Source organism: Xyrauchen texanus, chromosome 5 (assembly GCF_025860055.1).
Source record: "Xyrauchen texanus isolate HMW12.3.18 chromosome 5, RBS_HiC_50CHRs, whole genome shotgun sequence".
Taxonomy (NCBI): Eukaryota; Metazoa; Chordata; class Actinopteri; order Cypriniformes; family Catostomidae; genus Xyrauchen; species Xyrauchen texanus.
Genome location: NC_068280.1, coordinates 17,617,258 through 17,643,619, shown reverse-complemented (window position 1 = coordinate 17,643,619; position 26,362 = coordinate 17,617,258). Strand labels below are relative to the sequence as shown.

General features: G+C 35.4%; 1 protein-coding gene across 1 annotated transcript in view; it reads left to right on the top strand.

The window, feature by feature from the left end:
• LOC127643434 (rho GTPase-activating protein 10-like) overlaps positions 1-26,362 on the top strand; it is a 135,131-nt gene that overhangs the window by 53,877 nt on the left and 54,892 nt on the right. Inside the window, exons 2-5 of the mRNA XM_052126185.1 lie at positions 12,059-12,154; positions 12,284-12,345; positions 24,937-25,008; positions 25,193-25,294. Of these exons, the coding sequence (XP_051982145.1) occupies positions 12,059-12,154; positions 12,284-12,345; positions 24,937-25,008; positions 25,193-25,294 (332 nt within the window). The remainder of the gene's footprint in view (positions 1-12,058; positions 12,155-12,283; positions 12,346-24,936; positions 25,009-25,192; positions 25,295-26,362) is intronic.

The following is a 26,362-nucleotide window of genomic DNA, read 5'->3' as shown; positions in this document are numbered from 1 at the left end:
TCTGAGAGTTCAGCGCAACAGCATCTCTGCGTTTCCTTTTAGAATAGGGAACTTATTAAAAACGTTCTTCAAATACACACAGTAACTCTAGGGATGTGCCAATACCATTTTATTGTTGCATCTGCTACAAACAGAGCACACAATTCTCAAAATTGTGTTTCCCGTATTTGAGCCAATTAAGAAGCTCTAAAAGGTATGAGCAACCGATGCTGGCACAACACCGGCTCCACGCATTCACTTTGAAGTGGGCAGCACATGCAAACTTTATATTTATCACATTAAATCTCAGCCTTCACACCACAACATAAAGTGATTAATATTTTTGTGCTGAACAGAATGGCATTTGTATGTCAGCTGGTATCTTTTTATGCTGGTAGCGCATTTTTACGAAACAAGTACTCAAGCGTGGATACGGTAACCAGGTGAAAAGATTTAACTGAATTTAGAAACAAATAAAATGGATTTCATTGGGCCTTATATATTCCTAATGATAAAGCCTAATTGCTGTTCTGTTCTGAACTAAAGTCTGATCTACTGACTTGCCATTTAGTTAAATAGTATTTCATTTTGTAAAACTTGTTAGTTGTAACATAGCAAATTCCAAAGCCACATCTTCATGTATTCACAGAGTGATGCCTACACAAATGGAAGAACTGATGGAGCGAACTTTCCTGTTGCTTCTATTTTAAGTCAGTCTGAAAGAGTTTTTAAAACTCACCAAACAATGAGTTGACTTAGTCCAGAACGGCACATGCTGCCAGGCTGCCAGCCCTACTCAAAGGCCGTGACCACCAACTGCCATTTTCCCTCCCAAACCCCGTTAGGACTTGATGGCTAACCCTGCACCCAGAGAATAATATCTAGATATGTGATGCATTGGTGGACAGATTTTGTGTTTAAAGATGGATTGATGCTCTGCAAAAGTCTGTTTTTAAAGATAGAAACATGAAAGTCCCGTTGTCATATGATGTCTGTGACAAATCACATTTTTTCTAGAAAGATTTGAATCTCAACAATTTAATTACAATAAGGTCAATATATCTTCCTCAAGGAACAGATTGTTTTTGATGGACTCTTAAAAGCATGAAATGGACATGTATTTTCCCCCGTCTGTTGCCACTGATGAGTGATTGGTCATGTTACAGCTGATCCTAGAACTATGTGCCCATGAGCAAAGATGCCAGCCTCTATTTCACATACTTCCGGGAAACCCTGCACTTGCAGAGCAGACACCATTGAAACAAAAAGGTGTGTTTATGTAACATTGCAGCACAGAGGCAATATAATTGAATTTACACAAGAATATCGACAGTCGACAAACAAAATGCATGCAGTTTGCAATTCTATACTGGACAAATCAGAAGTTTTGGACGATTTATTATTTCTTACTATTGGGACATTATGGGTGCAAACTTGAAATGTAAGCCTATAAGATTTACAATAAATATTTCTGAAATGCACAATATTTATTTCAAAGCTATACAACATAATGACTCCTGAAACAATTCTATGGCCTTTAAATGAATACCTCTGCCCTAGAGTGTTGATCATTCACATTTATCTCTTGACATTTTCAGTCCACTCTGTCCAGGGATCAGGCTTAAATGTAGTCAGCAAGTACACTTTGCCAGACTCACATTATTGAGCTTTGTTGTGTAGTAATTCTCATTCAACCTGCCCCATCCAGACGAGTTGACCAGGCGTTTTTGGCCTGGACTGGACAAGAGGGTTAATGGATAGCTAGTTCAGTGTTTCCCAACCTTTTTTCTGCCACGGCACACTTTTTACAACTAAAAAATTCTACGGCATACCACTATCCCACATAGGCTAACCATCGTCAATATTGTTCCTTTTCAATAACTTGTCCATATTTTCTGTCCGTCTGTCCGAGTGTTTACTTGTAATGTTTGAAATTTGGCAATGAAAAAAAAAATGACATGCAGTGCTTATCATCTTTGTGATATTTCTTTGTGACTTTTTCATCGTCCGTAATCTTGACGGACGGGGTCAAAAAAAATTCCGTCACAATCTATTATTACCCGTCATTTTAATATTCATATTTTAATGATAAGACAACATTTAATAGCTTTTATTTTCATTCACATTTTAAATTTTAATCATGAACTTACAGGACGAGCATATAGCAGATTATGCATTTATTTATTTATGAAGAGAACGGATGAACAGAGACACCACAGAAAGCAGATGAATGTTTGGCCACTAAAACACAACATATGAACAATGCAATATTAAAAAAAACAAATACGATTAAAATATGAACAAAACACGTACAAAATGAACTGAACAGAACTCAATCGACAACTCGAGCCTTCCTCTTCGTCCACATTGACTTAAACTGGGTGCTCGTCTGTGCATAATAAAATGCATCAAAGGAGACTGATGCTGAGGCAGTTAGATTATGTGTCTTTGCCTCGGACAAGCGACTTCTCTTGGCAGTTTTAATTTGGTTCTTCCAGCACCACATTGCCCTCCATGACAAGAGTTTCCGAAAGCATCACAGAGGGGTGATTTTACAAGTTTGCCACGTAAAAAAGTGTGAGGTGTGCACAATAAACATTGAAAACACGTATTTGGAAGAGAGAAAAAAGCTTGCAGTTGCTTTGATAGCAGAAAGTAATAAAAGGACTCATTTATGTTTAGGTCAAAGCGTTTTCTTTGTGAATTTAAATTAAATTACTTATATCAGAGACCCCAGTTATTTATGTAAACGATAAGGTAACATTTAATTAAAAGAAATTATGAGACGTTCAATGTCTCTTCACAAATTTTGACCGTTTTTAAATATTTCTTGTTGCTTAGTACTCTCAAAGACATGAAGCAAAAACGTGTGTGGGAAAAACACTTTGGTGTAAAGTGATGTCACTTCACAGACTTCAGTGTATTCTGCAGTGCTGACGCGAGTCAAGTGAAAGACCCTTAATGCGTATAAATATCTCTCACTTTTGCACATTAATCGTAGCTGATCACAAAAGTGACTGATTATGGTTTAAAAATGGCAAATTTCTCAGAAAGGTTTTTCTTTTTTTTGCATTTATTTCTTTTGTGGAATTTTATCATTTTCCTCAGCACACCTGACATTCTTTAACGGCACAGTGGTTGGGAAACACTGAGTTAGTTGGCTGTAGATGAAGGATAGGTCATAGAACGCTCTAAACCGAAGACCTCTAGACTAAACCACACATGTAGATTTAGAATACTCCTTTTTAGTGTTGTCACGGTACCACAAAACATTAGTAGCAGAACTAAGAACAGAAATATGCCATTGAGCAACACTTTAATTTAATTATATTATTTTTGAATTATAACAAAACTGTACAATGTATGCTTAAAGTATTTTTGAACACTTATATAAGATTTGCTGCAACTTTTAATAACATTTTTTACCAAGTACTGAAAAAAAACTAAATAAACAAGCATACAATAGAATGAATAAAAAACAATTTCCAAACTAATGTGCGAAGTGCTCTTGTATTAATAAAGCTTCACATTGCCATTTTTCTTCACGATAAGAAATGCACAGAGACATATTATGATTAAATAAGTCGCGAGCAATCGCGTTCTAATCTAGCTGCATTAAGTGTGCGCGCTCGAGGGATGAGCGTCCCCAAGGCAGAGTCCCTCTCGGCCGGGTGCAGTTTCAATCTCTCCCCCCTTAGATGGGGACATTCGCGCAACTCATTGAAGAGGCCCTTACCACTCAGAGAAATGCCAGTTTCTGAGTTTAAAGTTATTAATATGACCTGCTTCTGTATTATTTGAACTTTAATAAAGCTATAACACCTTAAATATAACTGCATTTGTAACGCCGGGATGTTTCCTTTAAAGAGCTCCAGCTCCGCTTATTCCAAATCGAGATTGCTTTACATGTTTTCTTTTCTTTTTTTTTTTTCACTAATACTTTGGGATCTACATAAAATGAAGCTGTGAAAGTTTAGAGTGCATCTGGACTGTGATCTGTGTAATTATTCCTCTCCTCCATCAGGCGTGAACTGCAGTGCTGCTCTTGCACGTCATTAGTTTAATATGGTTTAATTTTACTTTAAATGAGATCAAACGACTATTCGACAATGACAATTTTATCGTAATGTTTTTATTTTCGAAGTTGTCGATAATGCCGACTAATCGTTTCAGCCCTAATGCAAATGATAATATGCTTTTAAACTAACCTGCTTTGGTTGCTTGAATGAATCCAGGTGTCTTGTCTTGCAGGTGCTTTATTAAGTTTGATGTGCTTCCTCCTTTCGTCAGAAAATTGCTAATGCAGCGTTTACAAATAGGTTTTTGCTGATCTATGATGTTTCCCTTTTCATCAGCCTCAAATACAAAGAATTGGCAAACCTGTATTTTTCCACTTTTCTTTTCGACAAGATTCAGTCGAGACTCCGCAGCAGCTTTGCTTGTCGCCATCTTTTGCTTGTTGTGGGAGTTCAAAAGTTCCCGACTCTGCACGGGTAGACTCAGTACTCCGGTACCTTCAGAAATTCTGGTATCGTAAAAAACATTTTGTTTCAGTACCGACTCGGTACCGGTATTTTTGACAACACTACTCCTTTTGTGTTATCCATGACATATTTGATGGTCACTCCGTTTCATTGTGCTTCCATTTCATTGTCTATAGTGTCTTGAAGAAAAAAATGTGGCCTTTCAAGTCTTACAGGTTATTTAGGTCAGTCGAGTCCGAGACTAATCCATGAATGAATGATTGAATGGAATCAATTTGAATATCTTAAAGTGGATTACAGTCATGAAAGATTATGAATCACCGACAAATATGGAAAGCAAATTAATAAAGCACCATAGTAAGCAAGAGAAAATGTGATGGGTCTACACTGCTAGCTCATTTCACAGAGACAAGCCCAGCTGTCGATGTTGATGACACCACAGTGCTGGAGACCGCAAATAGTGTTTGTCCTGAAATACACCACTGCTCTGTCCCACAGACCCCAAGGAGAGTACACTTATATTGGGATCATCCTTTGGGAATCCACAAAAATGCCTCCTCTGATTACTCCCTAACTCATGTTATAATCCAAATTCAAAGAAAAAAGACAAATGCCTTTTAGATATGCCTAATGTATTGATTTCCTTATATCTTTGAAGAATGTCTAAGTGCAGCTTAATTTTTGGGAAGGTGTTTTTTTTCTCTCTCTCTCTCTTTGGTATTCATAGTTTTAATTACCAGGCACACAGTAAATACATGTGCTTGTCCTCCATCAGGCCAAATGGTTTCCATTGCTAAACCGTGAGTTTCTGTACCAATTAATGTTCATTGACACCGTTACGATTAATTTTCATGATGCTGTTAACCCTCTGGGGTTTGAGGGTGTTTTAGGCCCTGGAGAAGTTTTGACATGCCTTAACATTCATGCTTTTTTCAGTTGCTTAAAAACATATAATGGCTAAAGTCTGATAACACTGTATTCAGCACAAACTGGGCTAAAATAATATCTGAGCAACAGGTGTGTACATGTTTGTATTTCTGAGAAAATAACGTTTATGCATGTTTTTTGAAAAAACTAAATTTTTAAGTCATTGAAGTAAGGGCATATAACACATACTAAACATTTGTCCACAAGCCTTTTGAGATCTGGATCTTGTAGCCTAGATTTTTGCTACAAAATTATATGAAAACCATCCTGATCACTCATTCATACAAAACAATATAGTAATTGAACTTTTGTAAGACAATTTTAGTGTTGAAAGTTAATATGCGAGGAGCCGTGATCTATCATGAATATTTATGTGATTCACGCGTGAGGATAAAAAAGACCACTCCTCTGGGCCCATCAATGAGGAATGTGACACAGAATGAATGTGAGGAGACTTAATGATCAAAATCAAGTTTTAAGTTAAAAGAAGTAATCAGACTATACATTTTCTTTAAATAAAGACTTTACTTAATTTTAGACCTACACTACAGTTTAAAAGAAGTCTCTTCTGCTCACCAAGGCTGCATTTATTTGATCCAAAAAACAGAAACAACATTGATATTATGAAGTATTTTTACAATTTAAAAGAACAGTTTTCTATTTAAATATATTGTAAAATGCAATTTGTGATCAAAGCTGAATTTTCAGCATCATTACTGCAGTCTTCAGTGTCACATGGTCCTTCAGAAATCATTCTAATATGCTGATAAGTTAAAATATAATCTAAACATTCATATTATTTTTATATCATACAGCATACAATGTGAATGCTTGCTTTAGCCGAAACAGCATTTAAATGTATCTAAAACTTGCCTATTAGGACATATTTCAAGATGTCAATACTTTGAATCCTGTCTGGAAACAGTCCCACTAGTAAAATATGTACGTTTATATAAAATAGCACGTCAGCTAATGAAAACTAAGTTACTTGTCTGAAATTGTATCCTCTGCTGGATGAAATCTCTCTTCAAAAAAATGATGTTCATCTGAGTCCCACTCTTCTTCTGAGGAAAATGTTAACTCATCCTTACATCCAGGAGTTTACAAACATGCAGAACGTTTAGTTGTGTTTACATCAAATCTCGCATTCGGGGACATTAGCTTATGAATGGCGCGCTCTGCTGGTGGGTGGGATCACATTACCTATAATGAAGCTGAGCCAGGAAAACTGTACATCACTTTGTTTCATACAGATTACATTGTAGGAGAATATTTGTTTTAAGCTTTCTTTAGACATATGTTTCATGTTTGTGTGAAAAGTATTCGTGGAGTTTAAGTTAATTTTAGTGACGTGTTTCTGAAATATGCTTGTGAACACAGAGACTGCTGAAAGCTCACACTTTTTATTTTCTTTATTTTACAAAAGCACAAGATTTTGTTGTTAATGTGAGTGTACACAAATAAAAGTAGACCCTTTATAGTCTCTATTGATGTCTTACAATTATATGTATACCCAAAAATGACGGAGTATTTTAAGTTGTTTCTGCTGTAATGACGAAAATATCCAGCAGGACGCACCGGCGCATCCGTCGACCCCAGAGTGTTAAATAAGGATTAAAATCGACTGACTAAGTGACCAATCGTGAGTTGCTATGTCACTTAAACCGTTCTCTGGTTCTCTGTTCGGAGTATGGTAAGCTAACTGAAATCCGGTCCGGGAACGGTTTGTAATTGTACTGTATCAAACCATAAACCATATCGAACCAAGTGGAATGCTACTGGAACATGAATTACTTTGTTCAGAACTGTTTGTCCCCATGGTTAAAAGTGCCTTTAAGGGGTCATGAAATACTCTATTTTTATAATTTTATTATCTTCCCTGAGGTCCACTTATAATGTTAGTTATTTTTATTTTTTTGGCACCAAAAGTTAGTAATAGGCTATATGATCATTTACCACTCTGTCTTTGGCCCTCTGTCTGAAATGCCATGCGAGTGTAAAATAGGGATGGGCACAAGGCCTGTGTACTCGGACGTGGCAGCAATGATCAATCATGAAAACTATGATCGAACGTGATCACGCATGATGTGACTTCACTTAATTCAAAATCCAGTGACATTTACCTGTCAACTAAACACAAATGTGTCAAAGAGGGAGATTATTTGTAATTTTGAGATTGATTACTTTGTGACTTTGAGAGGTACATTGATTGTTAGAGACTTCTCATGGCAAACAAACTGATACGATGCTGCAATGCTATCGTTAAAATAATCAAACAAAGAGAGTGTAATTAACTGTGTTTTGAACAACGTTTGCTAAACGTAAAACGTTTGCTAAACATGCTTTACTATCATTTAATGTAAGAACTTTGACTCGTTAATGGATATTGTTTAATAAAAGTGAATGATTGCCACTGACTAAACCTCCCTGCCCTGTGTGACGTATCACACCTGCATCTCGACAAAATGAAGATTTCCATTCGAGTTTCCCATTTAGATATCCAATATAAAGTGTCATTCCGTTGCACTTTGTTCAGTTGAAAGGTGGAAATTCAGACTCTTGAGTTGAATGGAATGCTTCATGAATCACAGCAACAACAATACAGAGCATCGCGGCTTTCCTCACAAGAGCGAACATTTGGACACACACACACAAAACACACTTACACACCAGGCGCGTGTCGCAGTGTACAGCAGGCGAGTGTTTCAAACAGCTAGACAGAGCGCAGTTAAATGGAACACAATGCAGCATCTTCAAAACTGAACTTCAACTTATTATTAAAATGCAATTGTTATGGCATCTCCTGTTATTTGAAAATATACTGTTCAGACAGTCACTAAAATAACTGGTGTGCACTTACTAAGATTGCTAAGGTAACCTGAAGAAAGAACAGACAGATGCGTGTTTTGCACATTCTTTCAGAGTTGGGCAGTGAATCTTCACATAATGACAAAATATGATGCATTATATTTTGATTATGCAATCTTTTGTACATTTTGTAACATACTATTTTATAACATCCTATAATAATGAATATACGTTACACTGGAACAAAAAGACGCAATGCAGCAGCTATAGACATTTGTCAGACATGTTATTATATATACAGTTGTGAACATGTAATTGCCCCTTGAGTAAGACAAAATGACCCAAATGCCCATCCCTAGTGTAAACACCCACTTTTATGATTGGCTAACATCGTGCAGCCCCTCAAATACAGACATATTTGAAACACAATCGGAAGAGAACGAAGAAGCACCACAAAATTATACAAATAAATTTCAGGATTTACACACAATGTAAATATAAATATAATAAAATATGTGAATATATTAAACAGCAGAACCATAAAATATCACACAGTCATGACATTTGAAACATTCATGAATTAAACTATTTAGGCTTAGTTTTGTGATCAGGTCCCCTCAGGGGTTGACGGACGTTACAGCGAAAAAAAAAAAAAATATTCTGCCATTTTGGGGCATACAGATAAGCGTAAGACATCATTAGAGACTATAAAGTGTCTACTTTTATTTGTGTACACTCACAATAACAAAACCTTGCGCTTTTGTAAAATAAAGAAAATAAAAATTTTGCACTTCCAGCCGTCTCTGTGTCCACAAGCATATTTCTGAAATGCGTCACAAACATTAACTGAAACTCCACGAATACTTATCACAGACACATGAATCATATGTCTAAAGATAGCTTAAAATGTCTACTTTTAAATAAGACAATTCAAATTTAAAACACATTCTCCTGCAATGTAATCCGTATGAAAAAAAAATGTACAATTTCTCCTGGCTCAGCTAATTATCACTAATATGATCACACCCACGGGTAGAGAGTGCTATTCATACGGTAATGTGCTGAGACGATCAATGCAAATGGTAAATGCCCCCGACTGTGCCTTAAAAAGCATCAAATTCATTCAATTTTCTGCACGTTTGGAAGATGGCACGATACTCAGGCGAGGAAGCTCCTGGATAGTGACGAAGAGTTAACATTTTCCTCAGAAGAAGAGCTGGACCAGGATGAATGTTTGCATTTTAAAGAGTGCCTTGATCCAGCCGAGGATACAATTTCAGACGAGTAAGTCATTTAGTTTTACTTACATTAGTTGACATGCTATTTTATATAAACATGTACATATTTTACTAGTGGGACTGTTTCCAGACTTTCCAGCCAGGATTCAGAGTATGGAAAGTATGGATATGTCCTAATAGGCAAGTTTTAGTTACATTTCAAATGTTGTTTCGGCTAAAGCTGGCATTTCAATTGTATGCTGTATGACATAAATATGTAATATGGTATAAAAATAATGTCACATATTATTATGTTAATAATGATAACTAGTTAACCTGTTGATAAGCACCCCCTTTTGGAGCACAAACCATGAAAATGACATACCTGAACTTCAATGGTTGTATTTTCTGAACCCTTTGGAGTATGTACACCGTTGTAATACCTCCTGAAAGAGGACACTTTGGGCTTTATTTCATATAATTTCAGAATGAATATATGTTGTTATTTTTTTTAAGTTAGGGAAGCTGAAGTTTATAGTAAAGGAAATATTTTGTGCTGAACATGTTTTTATAATCTAAATAAACAATAATAAAAGTGCCAAGACAACCTAGAAATATAATTTTCTCAAAGTCACAATTCTAAAGAAGTTAAGTTTCAAATTTGCAGATGATCTAACACAAAAAGAGGTTCCTGTAAGCTTTTTTTCTCTGAAAATTGCTGCCTGTATACGGAGTAAAATTAAGGCTCCGCCTTTCAAGACAGCACAAAATTTGACCGCACTTCCTGGCTATTATGACTAAAACTATGCCGCATTTTTAAAAATAGACTTTGGAGACATGCTCATTTTGTTTACAGGACTCTCTAATATATAAGATCATATACAGTTTTACAACATGTATGCTGCTCAGATTGCATAGTTTGTTGAAGAACGATGACGAATGGTAATTATTTTTGGTGAGATCGCATGTAAACAATGGAGAATATATCAATATTTCTCTAATGTATCACTTTTATGGACAAAAAGTGCTATTGGATGTTTTTCAATGAACGCTTGACATGGACAATTGACCCAAGTGTGGCGAACTGGATTCATGTGGCGATTTCATAAGAAAGGTATTTTTGAAGCATTGCTATCATGAAACAGAGATTGGATATCAATGTTGAACTCTTATGCCAAAAGATGTATAATTTTGTAACATTAATTACATTTATCAATGGTAAATTATATCGTAAATGTAAGCAGAGTGAAGTCACTCCCGAGTGCGGTGAAATTGCGAATCAACAGATTAAGATTATATTTTAACTAGTGTTTATGCTGCCTCATTATCATCAACAAAGGTTGTGCTTGCAAATTTCTGTTCAGGTGTAAATGAGTAAAGTGCAATTTAAAAATGCCCATATAAAAAAATCTGCATATTATGATTTCTGAAGGATCATGTGACACTAAAGACTGCATTAATGATGCTGAAATTCAGCTTTGATCACAAATTGCATTAGGGTTGTGCCGATGGCTTGAGGACAGAGGGTTAGGAAATCTGATACATTTGAAGAAAGGTAGATTTTGTTTGTATATGCGGTCAATAATAGTTCTTAGAAAGAAAATCGGAAAAAATCGGTATCGGCAGGTCACACTTGCAAAAAATCGGAAATCGGAATCGGCCAATAAAATTGCAATCGGTGCATCTCTAGTTAGTAGCCACACTATGCCTGTATGTCCTGCGCGCTCTCTCTCTGTTTACAAAATGAGCACCATTGTGTGGGGCCAAGGGTGCGATGATTTAAAGTAGGCATTTATGTTGCTGCGCTAGAGGCGTAGAGAGTTTGATCTCTCATGTCAAAATATAGAGGAAACTTTTATTGTATTCTTCTTGACAAGTCCCCTTTAAGTTGACCCATACATTTATTTTTTTCTTTCAATTTCTGAAGAAAATATTATGAAGTGTTCTGTTCTGCAATGTTTTGTTTTGGGTGGTTGCCAGGTGATTGCTATGCAGTTACTTAATGTTCTCAGTGGTTGTTAGTGCATTGGTGTGTGGTTGATACAGTGCTATGGGTAGTTTTTACTATAGGTGGTTGCTAGGGAGTTTTTGGTAAATTAACAAATATAATAGTAATGCTTATGTTGGCAAGAACCACTAAAATATTCTGATGTCTTAAGAGGTCAAAATGGTCCTTCAGTGACTGATATTGAAACTCATTCCAGACATAAGCCCTCCCTTGTTGTTTTTGCTGTGGTTTCAACATTGAAATCACCATGTTTCCCAGAGGGAAGTGAATTTCTTGGTATCTACAAGCAACACCTGAAACTTCAGGATGCTTTTGCCAACACAAGAATCAAGCAGGATGTTTGCAGAGTATGACTTTTATTATTACCAGTTCACATCTGTGTACGGGTAGTATTGTTAAGCTGTTCTTCAGGAATACTTTGCTGTGCTCCTGAACAGAGGGCTGGGTGATGTTCAAATATTTCCAAAGCAATGGAGGATTATGTGTGCCTTATGTTTAAGGTCAAGTCATGCGTTGGTTTGCTGAGATTGAAATATGGCACACCTATTTATGAGTTTGCCACTGCAACATTAAAAAATTAAGCTATTCCTAATTTTCTCTTGTATTTAAAGCTGTTAACTCTCTCCGCCTTTCAGAGCTTTCCTTTGCCCAGAGGAAGTTTGCTCAGTGCCTGGGTGAGTTCAAGTTTGAGTACATCGGTGATGCCAAAACTGATGATGAGAAGTGCATTGGTGAGTGTTTTCTGTTTGCATATATTTACATACATGCATATATTTGCATTGATTTTTGCTTGTCAAGTATGCTTGTGTGCTTTTATGTTCAGTGTACCTTACTGCATGTTTGCTTATGTGTCATTTTAGATGAATCCATGCAAGAGTTTTCCTCCTTTCTCCGAAACTTGGAAGACCAAAGGGAGCTAATGGTGAGCACAACCTGTTGAGACTTGCCAACCCCACTCTCTGATATCCTTCTCTGTATTTGCCCTCTGATATAATTTCACTCAAATCCTTGCATGCTAAAATATACTGTTGGAATGTGCCATCACGACCATTTGCATGCACAGTGACACCAACTAGAATCGGCTTAAACACTGAGATTGTTAATATCAGAAGAAGAGCTACTGCTCTGTACAAAGACACATACAGTACTCACAAATGCACAATAAGCTACATCAGTCACCTTTCAATATCCGCAATGTAACACATTTTGACTACAGGAAGTGAGATAATTTGCCATCAGTTATTTGTGTCCTCTGTCTCAATGACTTTGCAGTCAGTGTTGACCCTGAGATTACACAAGACCTCTGCTTTTGTTGAGTCATGTCACCTCAACTGAGTTGAGCAGGAACAGTATGGTGAACAACCAATGGCACTCCCTTTCACATTGTTTTTTCAAAGTTTGAGATTGAAGGCTAATGTGTAGATTTTAAAGCCCCTGAAATAGGATCTGTAAGGAAATACACAAAGAAATCACTTTTATAAAATGTAATGTGCAAAAATAGTTTGCTGCTTTTTAGGAAACTTCACGAAAAAATCCCATTGATAAATCATCAAAATCTATTATTTTATATATCAAATATCAATATATTATCATATTACAAAATAAATACGATGTAAAATATAAAACAATATATTTCTTTCTATCACATATCAAATATTTTGGTTGAAAATATCATCAGGGCAAGTAATAATCATAACTACTGTTCAAACTGGACAAACGACGACTACGACAACAACAAAGTAATTATTAAGCCTTGAAATTATTTTATCTGGCATAAATGTGTGACATATGATATACAGTTTTTACATATCTTAAGGCATGTGAGGACTGCATTTTGTAATTAACTTTTTTGTAATGAATTTGCATTTGGAGTAAGGAGAATTCTTGTTAAGGTGATATTTTGCAGCAATCTAGGTGTTCGAGCTCATACTGCATGTAGGTCATGTTAGTTTTTATTTAGTATGCAGCATTAGAGTGCCCATGACTCAAAATACAACAGCTGACAGTTGTTTTGAGCTCAGATAGGAGCCCCACCCTTTCATAACACTGCAGCAGGCAAGTGATGTTATAGCCCCTCAGCACACTGAATGTGTATATGAAAGGGGCGGTGCCAGCAGGTCCTGACAGGGTCAGAATGAGAGAGCAGTTGTAGGCTGAAGGTACACATAGCACGTTTTAATTAGTAAAAACAGTCATGTCGCCTGTTCCACTTGTAATGACATTGCCTTATTACATAACAGTTTTTAATTTTAGGATAATGAACATAGCAAGAAAGTGTTATTTTTGTTGAAGTGAGTAGTTTGTGTCATTGGTGCCACCAAACAGAATTGCAAGAATAAACGGCTTACTTTAGTTGTCTGCATATTATGCTGGGATAGGAGAAATTATTTTTACATCAAAAAGTTAAACACTTCAGCTTTAAATTACAGGGCTTGGCCTTTTCAGAATACAGGCTAGTTTGTTGCTGAAATTCGCTTAAGACTTCTCATACAGTGGAATATTCTGCTTTAAATACAAGTTGAGCTCCATTGACCGCATATGTGTTTGCCCTAGACTTTGATTGTAAATGCCTTACTTCCAAACTGAGGCACAAGTTAGAATGTTTTTTCAAACTGTGGTAATCAACAGTATGCCATATATCCTTCAGATTATAGAAATAGTTTACCCAAAAATGAAAACTCAAAATTTACTCTTTCAACATTTACTCAACATCACTTTGTATTGAACAAAAAAAATAAATAATAATTGATAACCTATTTTTGTATCTTGAATATACCTTTAGCAATTAAAGTTAGTGAGAATAAGATAACTGCACACTTTAGTAACAGAAAGAAATATTGCATTAGCCAAAAAAGTTAAACAAACATGCAAGGGGATGGGTAGAACTTTGTGAATGATAGGTGTTCAAATTCTCTGGAAATCTGCAGAGTATTCTGAAATTTTTTTAAAGCTGTCGATTTAACGCCTTAATTCAGTGTGATTAAAGCATAAAATAATGCTTTAAAAAAACAACACAATTAATCATGTCCCTGGACTGTCATCAAATAATTTTTTTTTCCCAAATTCTGTTTTTTCTGTTTAGTTCTTTCTGAATTCTATGTTTTAAAGTTTAATTAAATTATCATCAAAAAACTGTCTAACTTTAATCAAATGAAAACAACAATTACTTTTCAACAAACAATTGCATTATTTTTTTTATCAAATGAAGTGCTACTATACAGATTCCTCACAGCAGAATCCAAAACTCAAAATTATAGTTCTTTTTGTGTGTGTGTGCCAAATACAGTGCTGCACAGCAGAGCATAACAATTTTAATGAAATAATTCATAAAAGCCTTTATTCAGGACAAAATATGTAAAATTCCATGACATTCATTTTATGGTTAATTCCGTATTTATGACTGGAACCTGCTATTCCGTCCGTATTTTCCGCATTGCGGGAATCATAGGGCCCTACATAATAAGGAATTTTCCTACCATCAGAAAAATGTAAGCTTTAAGTATGGTTTTCAGCAGGGAGCAGTAAGCGACACTCCAGCTGCACAGGAAACGTGCAGCTGCACAGACAACAAACCACGCTTAAGCTTTATCTAAAAGCTGCCTAATCAGTTAATGGCTTAACACTCTGAGGGTGTTTTGGGCCCTGGCGGTGTTTTGACATGCCTTGACATTTGTGCTTTTTACAGTCGCTTAAAAACATATTAATGGCAAAAGTCTGATAACACTGTATTCAGCACAAACTGGGCTACAATAATATGTGAGCAAAATGTGTATACATTAGGGATGCACTGAAATTTCTGCCACCGAACCTTTTTGGCCGAAAATGGCTTTTTTTTTGTTGTTTTGGCAGAAAGTGAAAAAAGGCAGAAAATATGAGCCGAAATATATGCCTCCCTGCCCCTCAGTGCTCTGGTTTCACACTCGATCAATCTAATCATAATCATGGTGCTGCCAAGCAAAGGCCGATGTCAGCGGTGTGGAAATACTATATTATACTAGTAATCAGTAACCTATACGCATACTATGCAGTCTGCGTAGAGCACCAACTCCCTAGGAGGGCACCAGAAAGTCCACCGGGTGCCCTTCCTCGCACGTTATACGTTATTCAAGGACCCGAAAGCAGTTGTGGAACACAGACGATCGCTTCACGCTCCTATTGCGAACGCGACAATCCTCTTGACTACTGTCGCATGAACAAAGATCGCTTTCCATTGCTTGCGCGGATTGCACGCAGGTATTTATCTGCCCAAGCCACCAGCACAGAGAGAGAGAAACTATTCCATGCAGCATCTCATGTTCTTGAGTTGCCAGAAAGCTGAGCAACTTTTGTTCTTGAAGAGAAACCTGACACTTTCACTTAAATAGAAAGCAGTCCAATTTGCTATGTGTATAGCAATTACATTAAAATTAGTTTTGCCCTGCAAAACTTTGTTCTTCACTTGAGGCTACATCTGTCGTTTACAGTTGAGTTTGGGTTTAGTTCAGTTACTGCTGTTTTGCACTGTTGTTTTGAACAATAATTGTATATTAAAGTATAAATAAGTTTACATAAACAGAATAGAGGCCCTCTGCCGTTCTGTGTTTTGCCTGTTGTTTTCATTAAAATGACTGTGTAGTATATTTAAACTTTTTGTATTTGCAAGATGCTAGCCTAGAGCTGCGAAGTTCATTTGACTGCTGTTTTGCATATCATTAGAGTATTCTATAACGTTACATTTATTGGATAATTAGTAAAAAAAAACTAAAATCTGTTAAATTTGATTGTTAAAGAACTGAATAAAGAATAATATATTTAATATTGTTATAATATATTTTCTGTCCAATTTTGGTGTTACTTTTCAGTAAAAGTGTGATAATTTTATTGATTTGTAGTTTTTCAATTCAGATTAATTAAATTCATGAAATTAATGAAAAATTATTATATTAATACAATTTTGTGTGTGTGTGTGTATATATATATGTGTGTGTGTATGTGTGTATATATATACAGTGAGGAAAATAAGTATTTGAACACCCTGCTATTTTGCAAGTTCTCCCACTTAGAAATCATGGAGGGGTCTGAAATTGTCATCGTAGGTGCATGTCCACTGTGAGAGACATAATCTAAAAAAAAAAATCCAGAAATCACAATGTATGATTTTTTAACTATTTATTTGTATGATACAGCTGCAAATAAGTATTTGAACACCTGAGAAAATCAATGTTAATATTTGGTACAGTAGCCTTTGTTTGCAATTACAGAGGTCAAACGTTTCCTGTAGTTTTTCACCAGGTTTGCACACACTGCAGGAGGGATTTTGGCCCACTCCTCCACACAGATCTTCTCTAGATCAGTCAGGTTTCTGGGCTGTCGCTGAAAAACACGGAGTTTGAGCTCCCTCCAAAGATTCTCTATTGGGTTTAGGTCTGGAGACTGGCTAGGCCACGCCAGAACCTTGATATGCTTCTTACAGAGCCAGTCCTTGGTTATCCTGGCTGTGTGCTTCGGGTCATTGTCATGTTGGAAGACCCAGCCTTGACCCATCTTCAATGCTCTAACTGAGGGAAGGAGGTTGTTCCCCAAAATCTCGCAATACATGGCCCCGGTCATCCTCTCCTTAATACAGTGCAGTCACCCTGTCCCATGTGCAGAAAAACACCCCCAAAGCATGATGCTACCACCCCCATGCTTCACAGTAGGGATGGTGTTCTTGGGATGGTACTCATCATTCTTCTTCCTCCAAACACGGTTAGTGGAATTATGACCAAAAAGTTCTATTTTGGTCTCATCTGACCACATGACTTTCTCCCATGACTCCTCTGGATCATCCAAATGGTCATTGGCAAACTTAAGACGGGCCTTGACATGTGCTGGTTTAAGCAGGGGAACCTTCCGTGCCATGCATGATTTCAAACCATGACGTCTTAGTGTATTACCAACCGTAACCTTGGAAACGGTGGTCCCAGCTCTTTTCAGGTCATAGACCAGCTCCTCCCGTGTAGTTCTGGGCTGATTTCTCACCTTTCTTAGGATCATTGAGACCCCACGAGGTGAGATCTTGCATGGAGCCCCAGTCCGAGGGAGATTGACAGTCATGTTTAGCTTCTTCCATTTTCTAATGATTGCTCCAACAGTGGACCTTTTTTCACCAAGCTGCTTGGCAATTTCCCGTAGCCCTTTCCAGCCTTGTGGAGGTGTGCAATTTTGTCTCTAGTGTCTTTGGACAGCTCTTTGGTCTTGGCCATGTTAGTAGTTGGATTCTTACTGATTGTATGGGGTGGACAGGTGTCTTTATGCAGCTAACGAACTCAAACAGGTGCATCTAATTTAGGATAATAAATGGAGTGGAGGTGGACATTTTAAAGGCAGACTAACAGGTCTTTGAGGGTCAGAATTCTAGCAGATAGACAGGTGTTCAAATACTTATTTGCAGCTGTATCATACAAATAAATAGTTTAAAAATTAAACATTGTGATTTCTGGATTTTTTTTTTAGATTATGTCTCTCACAGTGGACATGCACCTACGATGACAATTTCAGACCCCTCCATGATTTCTAAGTGGGAGAACTTGCAAAATAGCAGGGTGTTCAAATACTTATTTTCCTCACTATATATATATATATATATATATATATATATATATATATATATATATATATATATATATATATATTTAAAAATAGGTATATATCGTTTTCAGCCAAGTGCATCCTGAATTTTCAGTTTCGACCCAGAATTTTCATTCACTAGTATACATGTTTGTATTTTTGAGAAAATAACGTTTTTGCATGGTTTTTGAAAAATCTAAATTTTTAAGTCATTGAAATAAGGGCATATAATACATACTAAACATTTGTCCACAAGCCTTTTGAGAACTGGATCTTGTAGCCTAGATTTTTTGCTACAAAATTATGTGAAAACCATCCCGATTACTAATTTATACAAAACAAAATAGTAATTTAACTTTTGTAAGACACTTTGTGTTAGAAAGGTCATATGCGAGGAGGCGTGAATGATCATGAATATTGATTGTAATTCACACCTGAGGAGACAAAGACCCTCCCCTAAGGAATATGACCAAAAGAGAATATATGTGAGGAGACTTGATGATCAAACTCAAGTTTTACGTTAAAAGTAATCTGACTATACATTTTCTTTGTATAAAGACTTTACTTAATTTAAGACCTACACTACCATTTAAAAGTCTCTTCTGCTCAGCAAGACTGCATTTATTTGATCCAAAATACAGTAAAAACATTGATATTCTGAACTCTTTTTACAAATTAAAAGAACAGTTTTCTATTTGAATATATTGTAAAATGCAATTTGTGATCAAAGCTGAATTTTCAGCATCATTACTGCAGTCTTCAGTGTCACATGATCCTTTCTTAAATCATTCTAATATGCTGATTTTCTAAAATGGGCATATTTACATCACATTTGACTAATTTACACCCGAACACATATTTGCAAGCACAAGCTTCGTCGATGATAATGAGGCAGCATAAACACTAGTTAAAATATAATCTAAACATTCATATTTTTATATCATATTACATATCATATTTATATTATACAGCATACAATCGAAATGCCTTCTTTAGCCGAAACCGCATTTAAATGTAACTAAAACTTGCTTATTAGAGTCATATTTCAAATTTCCATACTCTGAATCCTGGCTGGAAAGTCTGGAAACAGTCCCACTAGTAAAATATGTACATGTTTATATAAAATAGCATGTCAACTAATGTAAGTAAAACTAAATGACTTATCCGAAATTGTATCCTCGGCTGGATCCCGCTCTTCTTCTGAGGAAAATGTTAACTCTTCGTCATTATCCTGGAGTTTCCTTGCCTGTGTATCGCGCGATCTTCCAATTTTATGCTTTTTAAGGCACATTCGGGGGCATTTACAATTTTTATTGATCGTCTCTGCACATTAGCGTATGAATTGTGTCCTCTGCCTATGGGTGTGATCACATTAGGGATAATTAGCTGAGCCAGGAGAAACTGTAAATCACTTTGTTTCATACAGATTACATTGCAGGAGAATATTTGTTTTAAATTTGAGTTGTTTTATTTAAAAGTAGACATTTTAGGCTTTCTTTAGACATGTTTCATGTTTTTGTGATAAGTATTCGCAGAGTTTCAGTTAATTATTGTGACTTGTTTCAGAAATATGCTCGTGAACACCGAGACTGCTGAAAGCTCACCCTTTATATTATCTTTTTTTTTTACAAAAGCATAAGGTTTTGTTGTTATTGTGAGTGTACACAAATAAAAGTAGACCCTTTATAGTCTCTAATGATGTCTTACACTTATCTGTATGCTCCAATTGTTTTCGCTGTAATGACGAAAAAATTCCAGCAGGACGCACCGGCACATCATTCACAAGATGCGCATTTAGCACTCAACTCAAACCAAATCCACACCACGACTAGGTGTAACTTTTACATGTCCATTTGTCCCTGACTTAAGTTACAATCTCAATTTCATTCAGAAACTCATGCACTGAGGAGTTTTTTCATGCCAACAAACAACATGAAAGAAAGGGCTCGCTTCCGTTTATGCACTCTATCTAGAGCTCCGTTGTGCATTTGCTGCCTTCATTGATTCACAAATTTAAGTTATAATATTATATTAATGTGGTTAATATAGCTGATTTTGCTCACATATATGCTATATATATATGCTATATATATATATATATATATATATATATAATGACACATTTAAATATAGGTGATTAAAATGCACTTCAGTTTACCGGGGATCATGCACGGGGCAGTTCTCAAATACTCTACAAGTTCAGCTGTTCAAGCTCCGTTGTGTATACGCTTCATTGCAGATGTCAGTTGTAATATTATATGTATGCTGTTGTTTGCTTGTTTATCTCCTATATTAAGTATATACATATGATGCATTAAAAAATTGGTGATTTAAAAAAAACACTGAATTCTACTTTGGTAAAAAAAAAATTATTTTACCGCGGTGATAAAATATTGCACACATCACGGCCCTAGTTATAACAAAGGGTCAGGGCTGGCCGGTATGGCAAAAAAATTTAATCTAAATTTTTATCAGACTAATGGATAAATTCATGATTCTATTTTTTCAAATTGTGTGTTCTTTGTCTTTAATGATCTTTATTAGAATGCAAGGCTACCTGGTTATAGAAATCCAGTTTATTTTCATTATATGAAACAAAGGTGTGCAAGGAAAATGTACAAATGCACCAAATGCCTGACATGGGGAAGTTGTCAACAGAGTGTAAATGTAAAATTAACCTAGACGTTCAATAAGAAAACTGCTAAATAATCCTTAGCCAGTGTAGGCATTCATTTTATCCAAGTCTGTCTAGAAATCAATTTCTATAAATTATATGGTTTATCTAGAAAGTACTCATTGTATATCTAACAATTTGTTTGTATATTCATAATGTTGATGGGTTCAAATCCATGTCAATTCCGAGTCCAAAAGTGGCCAAGTCCGAATGAATCTGAATTAAAATTGTAACCGTAAACTCAACATCAATATTTTAAGCTTATTTTAAACTTCACAACTAAGAAAAACAGTTTGTCAATATACGCTACCGGTCAAAAGTTTTGAAACACTTATTTTTTATTATAATAGTTTTTTCCCCCACATTTTAGAGTAATAGTAAAGTCATCAAAATGGAATAACATAAATGGAACTATAGGAATTATGTTGTGACTAAACATGTTATATTTTAGTATCTTCAAAGAAGCCACACTTTGCCTAGAATTTGCAGACATGTACTCTTGACATTTTCTCAACCAACTTCTTGAAGTATCACCATGGGATGCTTTTTAAACAGTATTGAAGGTGTTCCCATCTATGTTGGGCAATTATTGGCTGCTTTTCTTTATTATTTGGTCCAAGACATCAATTTTGTGTATTTTATTAAATAAATTATTACATTTTATTAAATTAAATAAATTAATATGGTTGCACAATTATACTTTTGTCTACAAAACTAATTTCAAACATTTAAGCAAACAAAGATTTTTAAGATCACGAGAAACATTTCAGTCAAGCGTTTCAAAACTTTTGCGTAACAAAAATGCCTCTCATTTCATACGTTATGATATGTTATGATTAGTATCCTGCTAAACAGACTTCAAAGAGGTTTCAAAATGAAAGCATATGCTTTAGGTGTATGAAAACAAAACTGTCCAACACAATTCTTATTGCGTTTTTGACATTTCAATTATTTGTTCCTTTTTCCCCTCCAACATAAAGTGAAAGCTGGATTAGTCATTACAGCCAGAGTTATTATTATTTTGAGTTTTAATTTAGTTTATTTTCTACTTAATTTTCAATTTGTCAATTCAATTCAATTTAAATTTAATTTAATTAATATTTTCTATCTAAAGAAATAATCTATATGAGATTTGTTTCTGAATATTTTTTTCTCTATCTGCATACTTTTTTTTGGAAAATACATACTGTACAGATGAGCTAACACAGTAGTAACTTGAAAGCCCACTGATAATATTAGGGCCATGTCATCACGGACATGATTTTCTAGTTAATTTACGGGAAACCGCACAATGCAGGGCAGTTCTGCATGCTGCTTGTGTACCTAAATCCCTGATGCGTCCATGTGCATCTCGAAGCTGCTGCCGCAGGAGTTTGAAAAAATAATACTAATTGATATTTGCCTGAGGGGCATCTGAATTGGTCTGCCATCAGTCTGAAATCTTTAAATACCAACCAAAGAAAATTTCTTTTTACTTTTTTTACCACAAAAAACTGGAGAATAATAATAATTTTGAGTCGTAAATTTTACAGAATTGTTCTTCACAATTGGCAAAAAAAAATACATGCATATGTTACCCAGTGGTTTACAATAAAATTAAAATAAACATTTAAAATAAAATCATCATAACCAACTAAATTCATCTCATAACATGAAGTTTTGCTTCATACACAAACTCTCATCAAATAATACATTTATTTTATAGTCTATATTTAAATTATAAACAAAACATTTCACTGCCCAAAATATCCTAATATTTTATTTTGCATTGTTGAATGTTGTGAATGGTGGACAAATGCTGTAAAATAATGTATTTTAAGCAGCTCGTCAATGCTTTTGAAAATAGTCCATCAATAATAAATAGGTGCTGTGTATCTGTTTAGTTGCTGTCTGCTTTAGCAGTAACACTTTTTTCCTTAAATATTTAAAAAGTTACACTGTTATTTCATCAAGCTATTATAGATCATTTCTAGCTGACACACTGCGTGGACCACAAGAGACCACAGAAGCCTACATGTGTAGATACATTGTGCTTACAAAAAGACGTAATATCCAATATTAATACAAATTTTATGTATTTTTATTTTGATATGCTGTTTTTAGTGAACTGTGAGACATTTATTTGGGAGACTAGACTCAAGTTCTGGATTTTAAGATTTTCACCACGATGAAATCGCACCATCTTGGCTGCACAAACGGCACACGCAATTTTACCAGTGGTCAGGTCCCTTGTCGTGTGAAACTGCCTTGTTTAGTTTCTATTACATTGGATACATACTCTGCTTTATGTTTTCGTCGTGTCAGCCACCTCGGTAGTCGATGTAATACAGTAGTGTCTGTAGTAACATTCAAGCAAATTGGTTGACTGATGAGTGTGTGTGCATGCGTGTGCGTGTGCGTGTGCGCGTGTGTGTGTGTGTGTGTGTTGCTTAACCACAGTGAAACAAGTCTGGCTATGTCTAAGACTTCAGGGGCTAATACGGCTGCATGCTAACAGAGGTGTTCATTAATTTTCTAAATTTTTACATTGCATCACAAATGTCATGGACTCGGCTGCCAAGTCCCAAAGGCTCGAGTCCATGTCAAGTTAGAGTAAAAATGCATCCAAGTCGATGACAAGTCAAATTAGACTTGTGACTCAGACTTGAGTCCGAGTCCAAACTCGAGTACCACAACTCTAATTCATAAACCCCTGCAGATAGACGCCCACTAGTGGTTAACAGTGATCAGTGCAGCAATGTGAAATAATTTATCAATACAATTCAACTAGCAAAGTTTGTCAAAATTATCGCTTGCCAAATGTTGGCTATAGATGCAGTACACTTGAAACTTGTCACAGAGCAAAGTAGTGATCTATCAGAATCATCATGGCAAAGGAGCAGCAGATGCTTGATTCTCCCATATATAGCCTCTCTGCGATTTGAAATAAAGCACCCACAACCATCATGTAACAAACACTTTTTAATGAGTAAAAAGGACACCGTTCATCAACACGAGCACGCAGAGTCCAGTTATGGTCTTAATCCAGTGTACACCTGCATGATGGAAGAAGCTGAGCTACAATCACACTGTGTACAGTCGTACTGGGAATATTACCGGTGTCTTTAATATCAGTCTCCATGTTGTTAACCTGTCACGTTCATTTCGAGTGCGCCACACACTTGTAGCTGATCAGATCAGGAGCAGCATTAAGATAAGCACTATGAATTGGTTTTCTCATCCTTATTCAGCCTTTGGTAGATTTACAAATTATCTAACTTTAGTGTTTGCAAAAGAATTTCTGCAAAATCTCGATTTTCGATTTAATACAAAAATAAAAATCTTCCAATCAATCAGAAAAACCACCCAGCCCTACACAGGAGTGAGTAAACAATGACTGAATTTTCAGTTTAGGGTGAACTATCCCTTTAAGGAGGCATCCCGAAGGCAGCATTTTGTTCAGTGTTCAGACACAGTTTCTGGCTTGGTTGACACCAGTAACGGGCCAAGTTAAGAATGCATTCTTGTGTTCATAACAGCTGGACAGAGATCATTTCTGATTGCAGGAATCTTGAGATGTGTTTTTCTAAGTTTCAAGCTACATTTAACTAGACACTGTGACCTAAAAACGCTGTTTATGATGCAACACAACCTAAGTGAGATGCTCAAAGTATCTGTCTGTTGCATGTGTACACTCACAAGTCCTTAAAGCCTTTCTAATAAGTCTACCTCGGACATATTGACACATTAAATTGCATATGTGGACTAAAGGATGTTCAATAATATGGAATGAATGTATACAATGTTCAATATTATGAAAATAAACTTAATATTGCTTTCTAAAAGCCACTTTTTGTATTTTCTTATGCATTATTTGTCGGCATTTAAATTATTTGAATTATATTTATAATATATATTATATTTATAATTATTAAAATATTAGTATTTAATCATTATATATTGAATTATTGTTGTTTAAGGGGCTTTCTCTGAATACATAAATGCTATTAATTGCAATGAATTTGATTAATCGGCATGTTTTATCATTAATTTGATTTAAAATCGTAACCAATTGACAGCCATGTCGTACAGCTGGAAGGATGCATTGATTTGCCTCAAGTGATAAAATGATAATGTCTTTATTGATGTTTATAACTGAAATCTACAAAATGTTTGTGGGAGTTTTGAGTGATGGCAAGCATCCAATTTCTGAATGAAATGAGCTAGTATTATGAAATGTCTTTCATCATTTTATTAAATTGTCTTTCACAGATGAGAAACATCACAGAGACCTTGATGAAGCCTTTAGAAACATTTCGAAAAGAACAGCTCGGCTCAGCAAAGGTACAAGCATAAATCGCCCCATCATCTTCCTTATCCTTAAATTTGGGCTGTGTACATAGATTTAGAACTGAATAGCTGGAAAAACATTGAAACCAGTGAAATATTTAAAACTTGCTTTTTGTTCTGTAGATTAACAATAGTATGTTTCTCCATTGTACTTAGTATTTTCTCTCACTATTTCCAGGCAGAGAGAAAGAGGTACGATAAGGAAACCGAGAAATACTACAGCTCACTAGAGAAACTTTTAAACATGTCAGCAAAGAAGAAGGAGCCACAATTACAGGAGGTACTTCATATTTTCCTCTTCCCACACTCAAGATGGATGTCATTTCAAATGCTTTCCAAAAATTTTTGATTTCTTCTGTAGTTCATCAGAAAAAAAGATTTCATTGGATTGGATTAATTCAGTCACAGTTGTTTAGTGTAAGCTTAGTATGTTCTTTTTAAATATAGCAGTTCAGTGTTTTCATAACTGCAGTAGTTTAATAGCTGACATTCAGAAATACAGTTGCTTAGTGTAGTTTACAAGTGCATTTGCAACTTAAAGACACTTTTACCCATTCATTAAATTTTATCCATGCATTCAAAGTATACATTCGCAACAGTGTGGTTCCGGATTCATTTTCCCCATAGACTAATTGATTTTCAAGAATAATTCTAAACCCTTAAAGACCGATCGATCATGTGCTTCGAAGTAATTAATCGATGGTATATGCTTCTGTTGCAAAATTGTGTTTAATTGTGGAATTCTTAATAAATAACTACACTACCCATGAATTCTTGAGAGTAATATCCACCATCAGAGAATCACAGCAAACTATGGCAAAATAATTTTATCCATGAGACTGTGTATTGCTGGGTTTCCATCCACATATTTTTATGAACATTTTGGGATAGCGCATATATCTGTCAAATACAAACTTGAACTGTGTTGAAGAGCAGGTTAATTGACACTTTTGAAAAATAGATCAAATAGATCACTTCTAGAACCAATATAACAATATAACATCACTTGAAACTTAATTAGTGTTGTGTTTGTAAGTGAATGTGTGCATTGTGCAGTTAGGATAAACTTGTATGGTTGCATTGCTTTTGTTTGCTGTACCTAACTTGTGGTTTGTCAGTTGGAGGTGCCTTTCGTTTAATAATTTGTATTATTAGTATTATTATTGTTATTATAATTATGATTTTCTTTGTTGTTTTGGGTCATTAATATGCAGTGTCATTTCTCCTATATTTAAGAAACCTTTTCAAGCTGGGATTATAAAATCAGCAGAGTTGGCAGTACATTACACTGCTTGATCCAGCAATGTCTGGAGAACGTGACCTTTTATGGTGTGCCCATCATGCCTGT